Below are 18,120 nucleotides of genomic sequence, written 5' to 3'. Positions count from 1 at the left end.
AATTCTTTGCATCAGTCCCTTTTCCAGATACCTTTGTATGAGATCATTATTCATGTATTCAGCAACTAGTGAGTACCTATTAAGTGCTAGGCTCCATGGGTAAAATAGTGAACGTACAAACCTTGTCCTCTAGAAGCAGATATTCTAAATAGGGTTGCAGATGTGGTATCAGGCCATTAGAGCAAAATGTGCTAAGATTCTGAGCATATGTGTGTCCATATACTTTTATTTTAAAGAGTAAGTCTAAGAGTCAGAGTCATGAGACAGCAGATTACATTTCATGATGGAAATAATTTATTTCACATGTGCTATTGCCACCATTTTCAATTCTGAATACCTGGGATGCTACCTCTTTAACACTCTGGTTCAAATGTTTATATATTTTATACTAACTGGATAAAGAAATAGTAGAATTGGCAGAGGAGCTAGGACTAGTCCTAATGCTTTGTCAAGAAGTAAAGAATACCTCACATTTCAAAGCTTAAAACCAAAAATCCAAGAGCTTCCTCCTTCTCCCACCTAAAGTCACTTATTTTACCATAAACAAACCCTTTGGGAATAGCCACGAGATGCATTATTCTGTATGGTGGAAAACCCAGATAACATCTTTAATGCCCCAAAATGATTTGTTAAGTCTGACTATACACTGTATCTATTGGTTAATTTCCCTAAAGATTTTCCCACCAAACACAGTATCTTCAGTGCAGCATATATACGTTTAGCACAAGTTCATTCTATATGCATAATTTTTCAATTGCAGTGCTTATGCCAGGATTACTATAGCAGTTATAAATACCTCTTTTTGTAATCTAAAACCAACTAAAAAAGAAAGTAGACACCAAAATCTTTCTTGGTTAAAGGCAAATGTATTCAGTTCCTTCCCATGGAGCACATAATGAGGTGTCTACGTGCTTGTTATTCCTTTTCCAAATCAAGTTTGGGGCAATCTTTGAGGATCCATTCATCCTCCATGGTGAGCCATCTTGCACTGTGTGCTAGTATGTTATGTAGGGGGGAAAGGAACATTCTTGCTGACCTATACATTAGTCAAGTGGGGAGTGTTCTGGGAGGAGAGCTAATGTCTATTGTCTCTTCCGCTGTTGTAGTGAGGCTCACAGTAGGGCTGTATCAGTTTGTATCAACAGATGCCTATAGAAGCCATTCGTATATGCTACAGCAGGGAGGAAGGCACAGGAGAAGAGGTCAGGGAGGAAGAGGAGGCTCGATGTCTTATGATGGAGTGAAGAGGCTGGTCTAGGTGGAAAAATCAGGACTAATGGAAGTGAAGTTGTTCTCCTTAGGATGCCATGCCAAGCAGAAAGCCTCCGAAAAATCCACCAGTCACTAGAACGTTCTTCTTCACGAATGACACCATCTAGGAACAGAAGATAGCATAATGGGCTATTTTACTAAGGATAGTATTAGAAAAAATCGTCTCTATCATCTATGCAATCTTACAATGCCAATCCCCTCATCTGTTGAGTAGTTTGTACTTTACCCACAGGGCAATGGAAACTATGAATGGACATACATGTGAAAATGACTTCTGGCTGCTGTGGGGAGAAGACTACAGGAGGCCCAACAGGAAGAGGACACAGATCAGGAAGTGAGACAACCGGTTTTTGGATCAAGGTGGTGGCAGGGGTGCTACTGTAATCAAATTCAAGAGATGTTTTTGAGCCCTAGCCGGTTTCGCTCAGTGGTTAGAGCTTTGGCCCATGGACTGAAGGGTCTCCGGTTCAATTCTGGCCAAGGGCACATACCTCAGTTACAGGCTCGATCCCTGGCCCTGGTCGGGGCATGTGTGGGAGGCAACCAATCGATGTGTCTCTCTCCCTCTCACTCCCCCTTCCACTCTCTCTGAAAAGCAATGGAAAAAATATCCTTGGGTGAGGATTTCAAAAAAGAGAGAGAGATGTTTTCGAGATAGGACTTTGTGTGACCAGATAACTGGCCATATGGGGGATGAGGAAGAGAAGTCAAGGGCAACCCAATGGATTCTGTCTTTAGTAATAGAGCTAAGAAATCTGCCCAAAAGTTCATGTAGGAACAGGGAAGGACAGAGTTCATGGGGCAGTTATGGGGAAAGAGTAAAGCTGTAACAATAAACTGGTTAGAGGTAATTCAAGATTTCTAATTTCACTCCTTCCATTTTCTTAAACACCTACACTCCAGTGGAGGCTGCTCACTCTGAATCTCTCCTCCAAATTTCTCCATACATTCATCATATCCATCACATCTGTCCATCTATCCATCCATCCCCCTCTGAGACCTCTTCTCAAGCAGATGCTATGAATTCTTATTCTCACACTTCACCACATCAGAGGATGATTAATAGGTGAGATCCTTATTTTCTTTAAAATTCCCAAAGCCTCCTACCTTCTATAAAAGTTCCCACTTTGCCCTGGCTAGTTTGACTCACTGGTTAGAGTGTGGGCCCCCAGAACGAAAGGTCACGCGTTTGATTCCCAATCCAAGGCATGTACCTTGGTTGCAGTTTCCTCATTCCTAGTGGGAGGCGTGTGAGAGGCAGCCAATCAATGTGTCTCTCTCACATCGATGTTTCTCTCTCTCTCTCCCCTGCCTTCCTTCCCTCCCTTCCACTCTTTCTAGAAGTCAATGGAAAAAATATCCGCAGGTGAGGATTTAAAAAAAAAGTTCCCAATTATCTGAAGCTCAGAACATACACCCGGCACCCTTTGGCTCCTATGTCTGTGTTCTATAATCTCCATTTCAGAGAGAACTTCGGTAAGAGAACTTTCTTCCAAGTACAACAACCACCTTCAAAAGTGTTCATAGGGACAACACATCTGGCATTCTGGCCTAATCATTTCTGGAACTGAAGTACAATGACTTCATCACCCAACCATTTAAAGCCACTCATATCCTGACCTTCCCCTGACCTTTTCCACTCTAGTACTCCATCCTCCTAAGACCCAACAGCCCCCTCACTTGCACTGGGCCTAAGTCTTCCTGTGTCACTTTCACTCTCCCTGACTCAAATGGACTTCCTATTTCCCTCCTTGAGGCACTGTCTTTTGCCATCTGCCATTAGGGGGAATGGGCGAAAAAATCATACAACTTCCTGAAATAATTGCTTTCTTTCATTATCTTTACTTTCTTACTTCCTGCTCACTCCTCAAGTTGTTGCAGTTTGGCTTTCAATTCCACCACCCCACTAAAACTGTTCTCACTGAAGTCACTATTGTGGCTAAATACTGAATTTTATCATTTTCATTCCCTACCTCCTCTGAGCGGGGAAACAGCCATTATCCCTGAGGCATGTGACAGTGCCAGGCCATGAACAGGAATACCAAAATTTGTGGAATAAACAAATTCCAAACCTTCTGGTCAGCTTATAACAAGTTCCCTCTATGAGTCAACAGTTGGTCCTAATTAAACATTAACCTTATTCTTTTTATTATTATACTTCCAGTATCATTAAAGTTTTCAACAATCATGTATTACTTTTGTAACAGTTTGAATAAAAAAGGCAAAATGATGGGAAAATTGGGCAGATACATGCAAAAAAATGAAACTAGATCACCAACTTACATCATACACAAAAGTAAATTCAAAATGGATAAAAGACTTAAATGTAAAACATCAAATCATAAAAAATCCTAGAGGAAAACATAGGCAGCAAAATTTCAGACATCTCTCATAGCAATATGTTTGCTGAAACATCTCCTAGGGCAAGAGAAACTAAGGAGAAATGGGACTGCATCAAAATAAAAAGCTTCTGCACAGCAAAAGAAACCATCAACAAAACGAAAAGGCAGCCCACTGTATGGGAGAACGTATTTGCCAATGAAATATCTGAGAAAGGGTTAATACCCAAATTATTTAAGGAACTCATGCAACTTAACAAAAGGAAGAGAAACAATCCAATTTAAAAATGGCACAGGACCTAAACAGACACTTCTCCAAAGTGGACATACAAATGGCTAAGAGACATATGAAAAAATGCTCAAAATCACTAATCATCAGAGAGATGCAAATTAAAACCACAATGAGATAGAAACAAGATGGTGGCGTAGGTAACAGCTGCACCCGCCGCCTCCCGCAACCACATCAAAATTACAACTAAAATACAGAACCACCATCACTCAGAGCCTCCTGAAATCTGGCTGAACAGAAGCCCCACAACCAGGGAACTGAAGAAGCACCGAGACCAGTAGGAGGGGCGCAGACGCAGAGACCTGGCCCCGGGCCCACACCCGGTGCCACGGTTGAAACCCGGGAGGGAATCTCGGCGGTGGGGTTTCCCAGAGGAGGGAGGGGTCCCAGCCCCACAGCAGGCCCCCAGCCCAGGGCTCCAGGGCTGGGAAGAGACGTCCCCACAGCTTCGGGCTGTGAAACCAGCGGGACTGTAGCTGAGGGTCTCGGAGGCTGAGGGAGCCCCAGCAGCTCCTCTTAAAGGGCTGGTGGATGGACTCACTCAGACATGCTCCCTCTGAGCCCAGCGCCAGGCAGCAGCCAGAAAGGAAACTGGGACACTTGGGGAGGAACTAACTTGCCTGAAATCCGGGTGAGAGGTGGAGGGGCAGCTTTCTCCCAGGCAGAAGAGCTGGCAGAGGCCACTGCTCCTTTGGTGAGTCCTCTCTGTGCACAGCGGGCCTGCAGGCGCCATATTTGAATGGCCAGCACCCGAATCACACCTTTGGCCCCACCCCTGTGATTCCCGGAGGCCCCACCCCTCCCTGCCTGCAGACTCATCCAAGCCATTTCCAGTGGTTTTTCTGTACAAGTGGCCTCTCGAGCCTCATGCTTAGGATTTTACTAAAATCTCTCAAAAAAGCACCAGCGTGCCCCATATGGCTTGATAAGTGGCCCCAGGCCTGGCACTAGCAGCAGCCTGCATTGGCTCATAGCTTGGCCTCTGCTGGACAACACCAAGCCCAGCACAAGTAGCAGCCATCTACGGTTTGCTGTGTAGCTCATGCTGGGTGGCCCTGGGCAAGGCACTGGTACAGGCTGACTTTGCACCTCCCAGGAGGCCTCAGAGACAGTGCACCTGGTTGTTAGACTCAACCACGCTGTATTACAACCCTACCACATCCACAAGTGACACACTCAAGGGGCACACTTGGTGAACACCAAAGCTCCACTGAAGTAAATCCTGCTCCTTAGGGGTGTCTCCAGCACAGCAGCTCTCTGGCTGTAGTTGCAGCTGGTCCTCACAGCTGATTGGTCTGGGGGTCAGTTCCTCCCAGGGATGCCAACAGCAACCAAGGCTCAACTACAACAGGACAGTGCACACAACCCACACAGGGGAGCACCTCGAAGGCCCAGCTCAGGTGACTGGGGAGGCTGAGCCACTAGGCCCTACAGGACACCTACTACACAAAGACACTCTACAAATTCCAGGAGACATAGCAGCTCTACCTAATACATAGAAACAAACACCAGGAAGCAGCCAAAATGTGGAGGCAAAGAAACATGTCACAAAGGAAAGAACAGAAGAAATCTCTAGAAAAGGAACTAAATGAAATAGATCCAAGCAAGCTAACAGATACAGAGTTCAGAATAATGGTTATAAGGATGCTCAAGGACATTAGTAAGAGTATGATGAAAATAACTGAGAAAATTGATGACATAATAAAGTACCAATTTGAAATGAAGGCTACAGGAACTGAAAGGAAGAATAATTTACAGGGAATCAACAGCAGAGTAGAGGACGCTGAGAATCAAATCAGCAATTTGGAACATTAAGAAACAAAAAACGCCCAACCAGAAGAGCAAAAAGAAAAAAGAATCTAGAAATATGAAGATAGCATAAGGAGCCTCTGGGACTTCAAGAGGCCCAACATTCGTATTATTGGGATGCCAGAAGGAGAGGAAAAAGAGCAAGAAATTGAAAACCTATTTGAAAAAATAATTACAGAAAACTTCCCCTACCTGGGGAAAGAAACAGACTTACAAGTCCAGGAAGCACAGAGGGTCCCAAACAAGAGGAACCCAAAGAGGCCCACAGCAAGACACATCATATTAAAATGACAAAGGTTAAAGACAAAGAGAGAATCTTATACGACTGTCGGCTGATTTCTCAACAAAAACTTTGCAGGCCAGAAGGGAGTGGCAAGAAATATTCAAAGTGATGAAAAACATGGAACTACAACCAAGATGACTCTACCCAGCAAAGCTATCATTTAGAATTGAAGGTCAGATAAAGAGCTTCTCAGACAAGGAAAAGCTAAAGGAGTTCATCACCACCAAACCAGCACTACAGGAAATGTTGAAGGGTCCTTTAACAAGAAGCTAAAGAGCAAAAGAATCTGATGAACTAAACAGATCCAGAGACATTGATGCATGTAACAGACGATCATATTTCAGAGGGAAGGGGGTGGAGGGTGGGAAGAGATTAACCAAAGAAGTTATATGCATATATGCATAACCCACGGACACAGACAATGACGGGTTGAAGGCCTGGAGAGGGGGTGGGAGCGAGGTGGAGGAGGTCAATTGGGGGCAAAAAAATGGGACACCTGTAATACTTTCAACAATAAAGATAAGTTTTTAAAAAAATGCTACTAGCATAAGGTAAAATACTGATCAATAAAATAAAATTGAGAGTCCAAAAAAAGTTAAAAAATTAAAAAATAAAACCACAATGAGGTATCACTTCACACCTGTCAGAATGGCTACCATCAACAAATTAAGGAACTAGAAGTGCTGGGGAGGGTGTGGAGAAAAGGGCACCCTAGTACTCTGCTGGTGGGAATGCAGACTGGTGCGGCCACTATGGAAAGCAGTATGGAGTTTCCTCAAAAGATTAAAAGTTGACCTGCCATTTGACCCAGTGATCCCACTTCTAGGAATATATCCTAAGGAACCTGAAACACCAAGCACAAAGAACTTATCCACCCCTATGTTCATAGCAGTGCAATTTACAATAGCTAAGGTCTGGAAACAGCCCAAGTGCCCATCAGTAGATGAGTGGATAAAAAAGCTGTGCCACGTTGACACCATGGAATACTATGCAGCTGTAAGAGGAAGGACCTTTTATCCTTTGGCACAGCATGGAGGGAACTAGGAAGTATTATGCTAAGTGAAATAAGCCAGTCAGAGAAAGACAAGTATCATATGATCTCACTTATATGTGGAACATAATAAACTGATGAACAAAGTGGACCCAGAGACATAGAAGCATGGAACAGACTGAGGGATCTCAGAGGGAAGGTGGGGGGCGGGGAGAGATTAATCAAAGAACTTACACGTTTAAAGAAAAAAAAAGGCAAAATGAGGAAAGTGTAACTTTCATACCTGAGCTTGAGGAAGAGGGATGGAAGGGGGAAGGAAGGGGGGAAAGGAGGGGTGGGATTATCTGTGCTTCTGGGTCCCCACAAATGCCACTTTCCACTCTGGGTAAAAGACCAACTTGGGCCAACCACTCACCATCATACAAAAACTGTCATCATGTACCTGGCAATGTGGAGTTGTATGTTCAGTATTTTTCTAGTCTAAGTCATTTACCATTCATCTATCTGCTTTCCAACTCCCAAAACCTGGCTGACATTTGTTGTCTACTGGTATTCCTCTCCTGTTCTCTTGGTTCTTGTGGGTTTAAACATTTTTATTTTGAAATATATTTAGATATATTTCAGCCCAGCCGGTGTGGCTAAGTGGTTGAGCATCGATCCATGAACCTGGAGGTCACAGTTTGATGCCCACTCAGGGCACATGCCGGGATTTCGGGATTGATCCCCAGTAGGGTGTACAGGAGGCAACCGATCAATGACTCTCATCATTGATGTTTCTCTCTCTCCCTCTCCCTTCCTCTCTCTGAAATCAATTAAAAACACACACACACACACACACACACACACAAACATATTTAGATATATTTCAGAAGGAAGCAGAGATAAATGCATGTGTTTAATCTGCCATGTTTAGCCCAAGTTCACCTACTACCACCTATTCTATTTGATTAAATGGCTTTCTCCTGTAACTACTAGAGTAAATCATAAATCCTTCCCCTTTCCTATGTGAATCTGGAACTCCATTGCTCTGGGCTATGGAAAGTGCCAGGCACCTGGATCCTGGTTTATTTCTCTGCAGTTCAGTGCACTTATTTCTTTGGGACATTTGACATCTTTTTAAAGGTAATACATCAGTAGCAAAATACATCTTTTTAAAAAGGAAAAAAATTTCCTGTTCCTCCAGTGCCAGCCAATATAAGCTAACTCAGTTTTATGCATTAGATCAGAGGTTAGCAAACTATACATCATGGGCCAAATCCAGTCAGCTGCGTGTTTTTAAATAAAGTCCCATTGCAATACAGCTGCCCTCACATATCATCTATGGTTATTTTCATGCTACACAGTGGAGTTCAGTAGTTGTAACAAAGACCAAATGGCTTACAAACCATTTAGCCCTGTACAAAAAAAGGTTGCCATCCCCAAGGCTAGACATTCCACCAGTTTCATGTAGAACAGGTAAAGTATGGACATTTCAGAGGTGTGCACATGGATACGGAAGTGATCCTACTGGCTGTACAATGTTCATCCTTATCCTCCCCACTTGCTGCACTGCCCCCACCCTTACAAGAACTAGTTCAAGAGATGACAGACTCACATATGCACACATATCACTTTGCATTCTCACTCACTGACAAGTCACCAAACACTTTAATTACCCAGCTTTAAAGAAAATGTCGCAGGCCCAGCCAGAGTGGCTCAGTTGGTTGAATGTTGTCTGCTCAGGGCACATAACCTGGGTTGCTGGTTTGATCCTCAGTAGGGGCATGTACGGAAGGCAACCGATTGATGTTTCTGTTTCTCTCCCTCTCTCCCTCTCCCTCTCCCTCACCCTGCCCCTCTCCCGCTTTCTCTCTTTCCCCCCCTTCCTCTCTCTTTCTCCCCCTCCTCCTTTCCTCTCTCTAAGCATGTCCTCAGGATTTAAAAAGAATGTCTGAGGTGAAGCTATTCCATCCAGAGCTGGCAAATAGGTGAGTCTAGCCCCCTTTTTGTACACACAAAATTGTCTGCACCCTTCACACACTTCACATAAACAAAACCAGTCTCACCTCCTCAGCTTTGCTTTTCACCTCTGTAGGTATGTGGTTGTTCTTACGGATCTTCAGCTGTTCCTTGGCTTTCTTCATGTCCTTCTCTACTCGTTGCCAGTCAACTTTGATGTATCCAGTATGGTTTGCAATCTATAGTTTCAAAGATAGCAAGAAACAAGAAACACAAGCTTGTTATTTCTTTTTGTCAAGGTAAATCACTGAAGTACATTATCAAAAACCCTTCTGACTTTCCATTTTTGGAGACATTTGTCTTCCAGATCTTTGTGTGATGGCGACATTCACTCATCATCTACTCAGCATCCACCCTATGTGCAAGGTCCTATGTCTGACATCAGAATTCAACAGACTGCCCTTCAATGACTGCTGGCAATTCTTTTACTTTACTTGTACTCTTACCCCTCTCTAAAAAGTTTTAAGTTAGCTTAAAAAATAAAATGCTAAAATCAGAATTGGAAGTCAAGATGTAAGGTGAAGAAACAAGCTTTACAGCCAACAGAAGTCTGTTTCTTGAACAGAGCAAGGCTTTCAGGTAGCAATTAGTGCTGCTCAGAAAATCCAGCACATGGCCCCATAGAGATTTCTCACAAGCAACTTCATGTAACGGGTACCGGGAGAAGTACACCAGAATATAACTATAGAATATGCCTACTTCCCTTGGTAAAGACAGCAGGTGCAAACACTAAAACTCGGGGAAAACAATTTCATCAAGAAAGTGTGAACTGAAAAAACTAATTCAAACACGCAGGTTTTTAATGGATTAGTATTATCCATGGAACCAAGAAACTGCTTACAGCCTATCAATCAATCCCCCATCAATATTGCTTCTCTCCAACAAATTTTTGTTAAGTTATATCTACCTGAATATCTCCAAGTATCTAAAACTGAAACTCTTTTCCCCTCTATAGCTTCCTCCTGCATTGTTGCTCTTCATCTAGTCTCTATTTTAGTTAATGGCACCACCAACTAAGTTACCCAACCCTGGCTGCAGAAAATATCTGCAATATATATAATAAACAAAACATTAATATTCATAAAAAGTGAAATTCTTCTAGAGATCGATAAGAAGAAAAAAAAAAACTTAAAAAATAGGTAAAGGCACCAAAGTAAAAGTTCACCTTCACAAGTAATCAAGGAAATGAAAACTAATGAGCTACTATAACTTTTTATCAGATTGGAGACAATTAAAAGATTGAAAATATCCAGCATTTGTAAGGATGTGGGAAAATAGATGCTCTTATCCACTCTTACTGAGAGTGTTACCTAGTAGCTTTTCAAGAGAGTAATTTGCCATTATCTAGCAACACCGAAACTGCGCGCACCATTACACCACACCCAGAACAGCAGCTCATCATGGCAGCTTTACTTCTAACGGTCAATTACAGGAAATAACCCAAATGTCCTACAGGATCTGTATGCTGAAAACCATGAAATGCTGAAGAACTCCAAGATGACCCAAATAACTGTAGGGACAGGCCATTTACACAGAATGAAGACTTGACATAGAAATAACCTCCAATTCTCTCCAAATTGAGCTACAGAGTTCTCCCAGTCCCAGCAGGATGTTTTACAGATGGATAAACAAGCTCATTCTAAAATGTGTATGGAAAGGAAAGAAAGTAGAAGAGCCAAAATGATTTTTTATAAAGAACAGAGTTGGAGGAATCATACTACCTGATCTTAAGACTGACTATAATATCACAGCAATCAAGACAGTGTGGTATTAGAGAAGGGATAGATACATAGATTAATGGGACAGAATCAAAAGTATAGAGCCCTGGCTGGTGTGTCTCAGGAGTTAAGAACATCAGCCCACACACCAAAGTGTCTCGGGTTTAATTCCTGGTCAAGGGCACGTACCTGGGTTGCATGTACGATCCTCGGTTCTGGTTGGGACGTGTGCAGGAGGCAACTAATCAATGTGTCTCTCTCACATTGATGTTTCTCTCTCTCTCTCTCTCTCTCTCTCTCTCTCCCCCTCCCTCCCTCCCTTCCACACTCTCTAAAAATCAATGGAAAAAATATCCTTGGGTGAAGATTAACAAAAAAATAAATGAAAATAATAGAAAGTATAGAAACAGACAACCCAATTTAAAAATGGGAAAAATACCTAGACACTTTACCAAAACAGATGAAAAGATGTTCCACATCATTAGCTGTATCATTCTGTATCTATCAACTGGGGAAAAGCCTTAGGACTGGGGACAAGTGCCATAAGAGCAACTAAAGCTATCAGGAATCTAGGAATAAAATCAAACCACAGATATACAAAACCTATATGGAAAAAAATAGTAAAAGTCTATGCAAAGACATTTCAGAAGACCCTGAAAGGGAGCTATGATAAGAAATAAATAGTTATGTCTCCATGTTATAAATGACAAAATAAAATGCAACTAGTAATTGATAAAATTTGATTCAAAGGTCACTGGAGTTTCAAATAGTTCATGTAAACAAGTGCAGAGGCTATTCTCATGTAATATATTATAGCTCCTCATACCACATCCCTAATGGGCAAGTGGAATTTCCAAATATCTAGGAATATTCACATACAGACCTGAAGGAGAAAAAATCCTCCTCCCACAGCTGTTGCAGCCAACTTTCCAACCTTCTGGAATATGAAGCCTGTGCACCTACAAAAATCAAACCAACATCAGACAAGTTGATAGCCTGTTAGGTATACAGAAACAGTTGTGAGAGATATATATATACACACACATATATATACATATATATAATGAAATATTAAATATATAAATATTATATATATCTGAAATATTATTCAGCCATAAAAAATTGAGGAAATCTTACCATTTGCAACACCATGGATGGACCTAGAGGGCATTATGCTAAGTGAAATAAGTCAGACAGAGAAAGACAAATACTGCATGATCTCATTTATATGTGGAATCCTAGAAAAAGAGATAGAGAGTAGGGGGAGGGAGAATTGGAGGAAGGTGGTCAAAAGGTACAAACTTGCAATTATAAACACCAGGGATGTAATGTACATGATGACTATAGTTAACACTGCTATATGATATATAGGAAAGTTATTAGGAGAGCAAATCCTCAGAGTTCTCATCACAAGGAGAATTTTTCTTCTTTTCTTTTTATTGTGTTTATATGAAATGATGGATGTTAACCAAACCTGCTATGATAATCATTTCACAATATATGTAAATCAAACCATCATGCTGTAAGCCTTAAATTTATACAGTGATGTATGTCAATTATTTCTCAAAAAAACTGGGGGAATATGAGGATAGATAATAACAGTACCAATTTCAGAGTTGTGAGAAGGAAATGAAATATATATATATATATATATATATATATACTTTAAACAGTACCTGGCATGTAGTAAATACTATGTGTAGCCATTAAACAGCACTTTAACATGATGTTTAGATAAATGCTACACATTAAGTGATCTATTTCACAGAATTCAACAAGCTTTTATTGGTTAAAGGAGATTATTCCTGTAACCACAATACTAAACCATATAAAAAAAAAAAAGACACTGGACATCTTTCACATCACTTACCATCCAGTGACACCTCCAATTAGCAGCTGAGTTGCCACGCTATACTTCTCAGCTGAGGGGCCAGTTTCCTGCCCGAACAGCTTGCGCCACCATGGCTGCTTTTTAGCATATTCTGCAAGGTCCAGTGACTCAAAATGTCCTATAAGAATTAAGATACTGAATAAGAAAATAGACACTTTTACAATAAATTACTATAATTCCTAACTAGATTAAGAGATTTAAAAAGAGAGAGTTGGAATAAGAACCTTCAATTATTCTATTTTAAATAGTAAATTAACTCTGAAATTCTGACTAGCAATTTTTGAAAATCAAACTAAAATCAAATAATATCTGTCTTAGAGGAAAAAACCTAGATGATTTAGAATCAGTACTCTATAGTTTTTCCTCTCAAATTTAATATGTTTTTATTGGTTTTTAGAGAGAGAAGAAGGGAGAGGGGTAGAGAAATAGAAACATCGATGAGAGAGAAACATCATCAATTGGCTGCCTCCTGCATGCCCCCTACTGGGAATCGAGCCCACAATCCAGGCATGTGCCCTGACCAGGAATCAAGCCCGAGATCTCTTGGTTCCTAGGTTCAACGCTCAACCACTGAACGACAACACTGAGCCACGGTGGCTGGGCTCCTCTCATATTTAAAAACAACTGAAAGGATATGGGAAAAGCTGCTAGTAATACTTAAAATGCATCCTAAATGAAATGGATTTCCTTCATTTTCTTCTCCTTTTCAGGAGTAACTCAATACTATTCAACAGCCAACAAACTGACAGACTCTCAGTATTATGTAGATCTCCAGTGATAATAAATATAAGAGATAATGTTTATTTCACTAAGCTCTTACTAGTTACCAAGCAATGTGCTAAGCAATAAATGTGTATATCTAATTAAACCCACAGAACAAGGTATTATTTATTAACTCCATTTACAATAAGAAATGGAAGCTCAGAAGTTAAGTGATTTGCCTAAGAAGGGAAACAGAGTTGGTAAAATATATGATCCCTTTCTCTGTGGGAAGAAAATGTAGGAATAAATTTAATGAAAGATGCACATGACCTCTATGCTATAAATAACAAAACACCACAGAGAGAAACTAAAGAATGACCTAGCCTGGCCAGGCATGGCTCAGCGGTTGAGCATCGACCTAGGATCCAGGTGATCGGGGTTCGATTCCTGGTCAGGGCACATGCCCGGGTTTCAGGCTTGATCCCTAGTCGGGGTTCACAGGAGGCAGCCAATCAATGACTCTTACCATTGATATTTCTATCTCTCTGTCTCTCTCCCTTCCTCTTTCTGAAATCAATAAAGACATATTAAAAAAAAAAAAAGTGTTCCACCTCTTATGTAATTATCTCATATTAAAAAAAAAATGACCTAAATTTATAGATATATAAAATAAATATATCTGTTTTGCACGACTCAATAGTTTTAAGATGTTCATTCTCTCCATACTAATCTACAGACTCGATGTAATCCCAATCAAAAAGCAGGTTTTAATCTAGAAATTGACAAACTGCTTCTAAAATTTATATGGAGCCCGGCTGGGCGTGGCTCAGCGGTTGAGCGTCAACCTAGGATCCAGGCAATCGGGGTTCGATTCCCGGTCAGGGCACATGCCCGGGTTGCAGGCTCGATCAATGACTCTCTCATCATTGATGTTTCTATCTATCTCTCTCTCACTCTCCTTTCCTCTCTCTGAAATCAATGAAGATATATTTTTAAAAAAATAAAATAAAATTTACATGGAGATGCAAAGGGCCTATAGTACTGTTCCAGTTACTATGGCCATACAACAAATTATCCCCAAAACTTCATGGAGCAAAACAATCATTGATTATGCTCTCGGACTCTGTAGATCAGGAATTCAGACAGGATACAGCATTAAAGTACATTCCTGTTGCATCATGTCCGAGGCTTCAACTGGAAGACTTACAGGCAGGGGTCTGGAATCATCTACTACAGTCACACATACAGGCTGCCCCTCTATGTGGGTTAGTTTGGACTTCCTTAAAGCATGGTGTCTAGGTTCAAGAGTGCCTGTCCCAAAAGAGAAAGTGAAAGAGCAAGGGAGTCACAGTGGTAGGCAGAAGCTATATTACTGTTTAAGACCTAGCCTCAGAAACCAAGCAGTGTTACTTCCACTGCATCCTGTTGGAGCAGTCACAAACTCCCACTCAGATTCAAGAGGGAGTATAGATGCCATCACTCTGTGAAGAGTTACCAAAAAGAAGACCTGACACTGAGTGGGTCTGCCTAGGGCTGGCCCATAGTGTGTGGATTCTTGACTTTCTGCAGGAAAAAATTTCGCAATAAGAGCCCCGGTGAATTTTAGAGGACATTTATTTATTTATTTATTTTTCATGATAAAGGGTGCATTTTCTATTTAATTCAATATAAACATCCAACAGGATTGAAATAAACTATGCTATAAATATTCATGGTTATTTGATAAAGTGCTTCTTCCTTCTGGACAGTTCGAAATAAACACTAGTTCTTACTATCCCTCCTTCCTCCACTGTTGATAAAAAAATTATATAATTAGATAATTCAATTCATACCTGATATTTCCATTTCAAAATTATATCTTTTTAAACAAATTTTATGGTAGTTGTTTCTTGATTATCATAAGAAAGGTGTTGCTGAGGACTTGCATTTCTGGTAAAGGACATTTATTAAAACTGGGGACAGTGAAACAAGGAAGGGCTGGGGAAATGAGCCTAGGTTGGGCTGCTTTGGCTCACTAAGAAGTCAGCGAAAAGGGGGCCTTGGGGACAGGTTCAGGGGGTTTGCCCAGGATGAACTGCTGCTGCCCATTGCTGCCCTGGTTGCAAGCCTTGCAGAGTCCCTTAGAGTTTAGGAGATGCACACCTGCAGGGAAAGAAAAGGGGTAAGGGACTGGTGTGCTCCTGGGAGAGAGAGCACAGCACTGGGACCTTTGTTTTGAGGGCTTTTAAAGGCCTGGTACTTAGGGTTGGATCTTAATAGAATATTCATCAGCTTTATGCTGATGTACCAAAATGAGGTTTATTCTCTTCATCTGTCCTTGGGTGTGGCTGGCAAGTGGCACTAATTGGATTTCTGCTGTGTCCCCCAAGTAGGGTGATTTAAGATGTTTACCCTCTGGTTGGGGAGAAGTGCAAACCATTTACGTACTACTAACAAGAAAAACCAACCAATATGCAAGAGAGCTGTCATCTTTAAGGGAAGACAGGATTTACTAGGTGGTTGAAAACTGCTGTTTAACTATCTGTCTCAGTTTCCCTATTCCAACTATCCTGGTTTACCAGTCTGTCTCAAGAGTGTCAAAGTCATAGTGAACAAAAAAAGCATGTGGAATGGAAGATATTGCTGTAGTCATTTAGGAAAACACTATGTGCCATAAGTGACAAAAGCAATTTTGGGGAGAAAAGAACAAAGATCGAGGAATTTCAAGACTTACAAAGCCACAATATTTGACACAATGTAGAACTGACCTAAGGATACACAAATATATAAATGGAAGAAAATACAGCATAAAGAAGTAGATCTATACATACAGTCACTTGATTTTCAAAACATGGCACCAAGGTGATTAAGTGGGGAAAGTCTTTTCAACAAACTGTGTTAGAACTATTAGGTTCTGGAAAAACAAAAACCTCAATCCCTACATTACATATCATACACAAAATATAATTCAAGAAGGATTATAAATCCCAATTAAGCGAACCAAAATATGGATGTTTGAAGAACTAGGCCTTCTATGGCCTCACAAGTAGTTAAATGAAAAGAAAATTCTAATATAATAACAGAACATTACTGCTATGTTGAAAAAGAAGCTCTCTCACTGGGTTAAATATCACTGAAAACAAGAAAGAGTTTTGAGTTTTGCTTTAATGTAATTTTACCAAGCCCCTTACCTCAAAAGAGGGATCAAATTAGAGACATTTCGTTCACACAGCTTCATTCAGTCATTCAACACTGCTAAGCACTGTATAGACAAAAATAAGTCACTAGCCCTGCTTATGGGAAATCAATGATCACCATTTTATGTGATAATCACTATGATAAAGACTGAAATTCATGATGTCGACCTCAAAATTTCTGGCAACAATTCCCTAGGTACAAATAAATACTTGATCAACATATACATTTTAAGTGAATAAGGGCAGTCTACTCTGCAGGAAAATAATTATATTGTGCATTCCAATCCTTTAATCACCTATATTCAGAAGTGTGCTGATAAATGTTTAACAAACAGTTTCAGGGGAGGTTTGATTTGTGATGTGTGCCAGCTTCCTTGGTGTATTCACTCACCATAAGCGTGACATCACTGGATTGTGACATCACTGAATGCAGTTTGGGAAGAGATGCACAGTAGCGCTCCAGACTGTTATTTCCACCACATAGACGCAATAAATGTAAATAGCCTTAAGTGCATAAATAACAGTAAAACATGGCAAATAATAAAGTGATGAGTTTTGAGTATTTTCACTGTCTTTGTTTTAACATAATTTACATTAAGTTTATATAATTTAATTTTTAAAAATTTATCTTTATTGTTGAAAATAATACAGATGTCCCCCCTTTTCCCCCCATTGACCCCTCCACTATTTCCGCCCACCCCAGGCTTTCACCGCGCTACAGTCTGTGTCCACAGGCTATGCATATATAATAATATATATTCTTTAGCTAATCTCTTCCCACCCCTCCCCCTCTGAGATTGTCAGTCTGTTCCAAGTACTGAATTGACTATAACTATGAAGCATTCAAAGAAGTAGGGTAAGAGCACGATTTAAAAATGTGCTCCACTGTGTATGATATTGCCGGGAATCTTTCTCTGACTACGCAGACTAGATCAAAGACTACTTCAAAGTACATCCCAAGTGTACTACTCTTTAAAAACTATTAATAGCTCCAGCGAAGGCGCCTCGCACACAGGAAAACTGGTGCCAGGTGTCTGAGATGAGCGTTCGAAGGGATAAAGAAGCCGCCCCAGTCTCAAAGTGCCAGGGCGTACCGAGAACGGGGACGGAATGTCTCAGTGTTTGTTTTTGGGGGGCGGCGCCGGAAGTCTGTGAGCCCAGCAGGAGGCAACACCCTGGGCCGGTCGGCCCTGCCGGGCGCCTGACCTTGGCCGGACCCTGGGAACTGCTGGGCCAGGTGCACACCCCAGGCGCCCTCCCCGCCCCTGCGCCGCTTGGGCTCCCCGGGGAGCTCTGCCGGGCGCGGATCCCTTCCCCTTCCGCAGCCCAGGAAGACAGCTCCCGGCGGCGCCGGCGGCGCGCGTGCTCGTCCCTACCTTGAGTGGACGCGGCCATTTCGGTGAACTGATCTCGCGATGACACACTTGGAGACTCGGCGTCGTAGGGGTCGCAGTGGCGCGCCTTCGTCGCCGCAACCTGGCTTCCGGCACGTGGGTCAGATGTTTCCATTCCCTAGGCCACAGCGGAAGAGGGCGGGCTGGGCTCCTGCCGGTCACTCCCTACCCCCCCCCCCGCGCGCGCAATTGCGTCACAAGGCTCAGGGTGCGCCGTCACTGGCCCCGAGGCCCCGCCCAGCAGCAGAGAGGCGCATG

At 41.7% G+C, this 18,120-nt stretch overlaps 1 protein-coding gene across 1 annotated transcript; it reads right to left on the bottom strand.

The window, feature by feature from the left end:
• Positions 1–271: 271 nt before the first annotated feature.
• Positions 272–18,097, bottom strand: FUNDC2 (FUN14 domain containing 2). The gene is made up of 5 exons (XM_081125001.1): positions 17,845–18,097; positions 12,570–12,708; positions 11,583–11,658; positions 9,029–9,160; positions 272–1,375 (listed from the first exon to the last, which is right to left on the bottom strand). The coding sequence occupies exons 1-5, from the start codon at positions 17,975–17,977 to the stop codon at positions 1,298–1,300; spliced, it is 558 nt and encodes a 185-aa protein (XP_080981127.1). The 5' UTR covers positions 17,978–18,097; the 3' UTR covers positions 272–1,297.
• Positions 18,098–18,120: the final 23 nt, after the last annotated feature.

Source organism: Miniopterus schreibersii (assembly GCF_964146895.1).
Source record: "Miniopterus schreibersii genome assembly, chromosome: X".
NCBI classification, from domain to species: Eukaryota; Metazoa; Chordata; class Mammalia; order Chiroptera; family Miniopteridae; genus Miniopterus; species Miniopterus schreibersii.
Note: the sequence above shows the minus strand (reverse complement) of the source record. Positions and strands in the feature narration are given on the sequence as shown.

Excerpts from the sequence above, each read along its gene's own strand:
- FUNDC2 (XM_081125001.1), bottom strand. The coding sequence starts at position 17,977 with ATGGAAACATCTGACCCACGTGCCGGAAGCCAGGTTGCGGCGACGAAG. Across the intron at positions 11,659-12,569 it reads ATTGGAGGTGTCACTGGATG|GTGCACAGGCTTCATATTCC; the intron begins GTAAGTGATGTG and ends TGATTTTTGTAG. Across the intron at positions 1,376-9,028 it reads TGAAAAGCAAAGCTGAGGAG|ATGGTGTCATTCGTGAAGAA; the intron begins GTGAGACTGGTT and ends TTCTGTTCCTAG.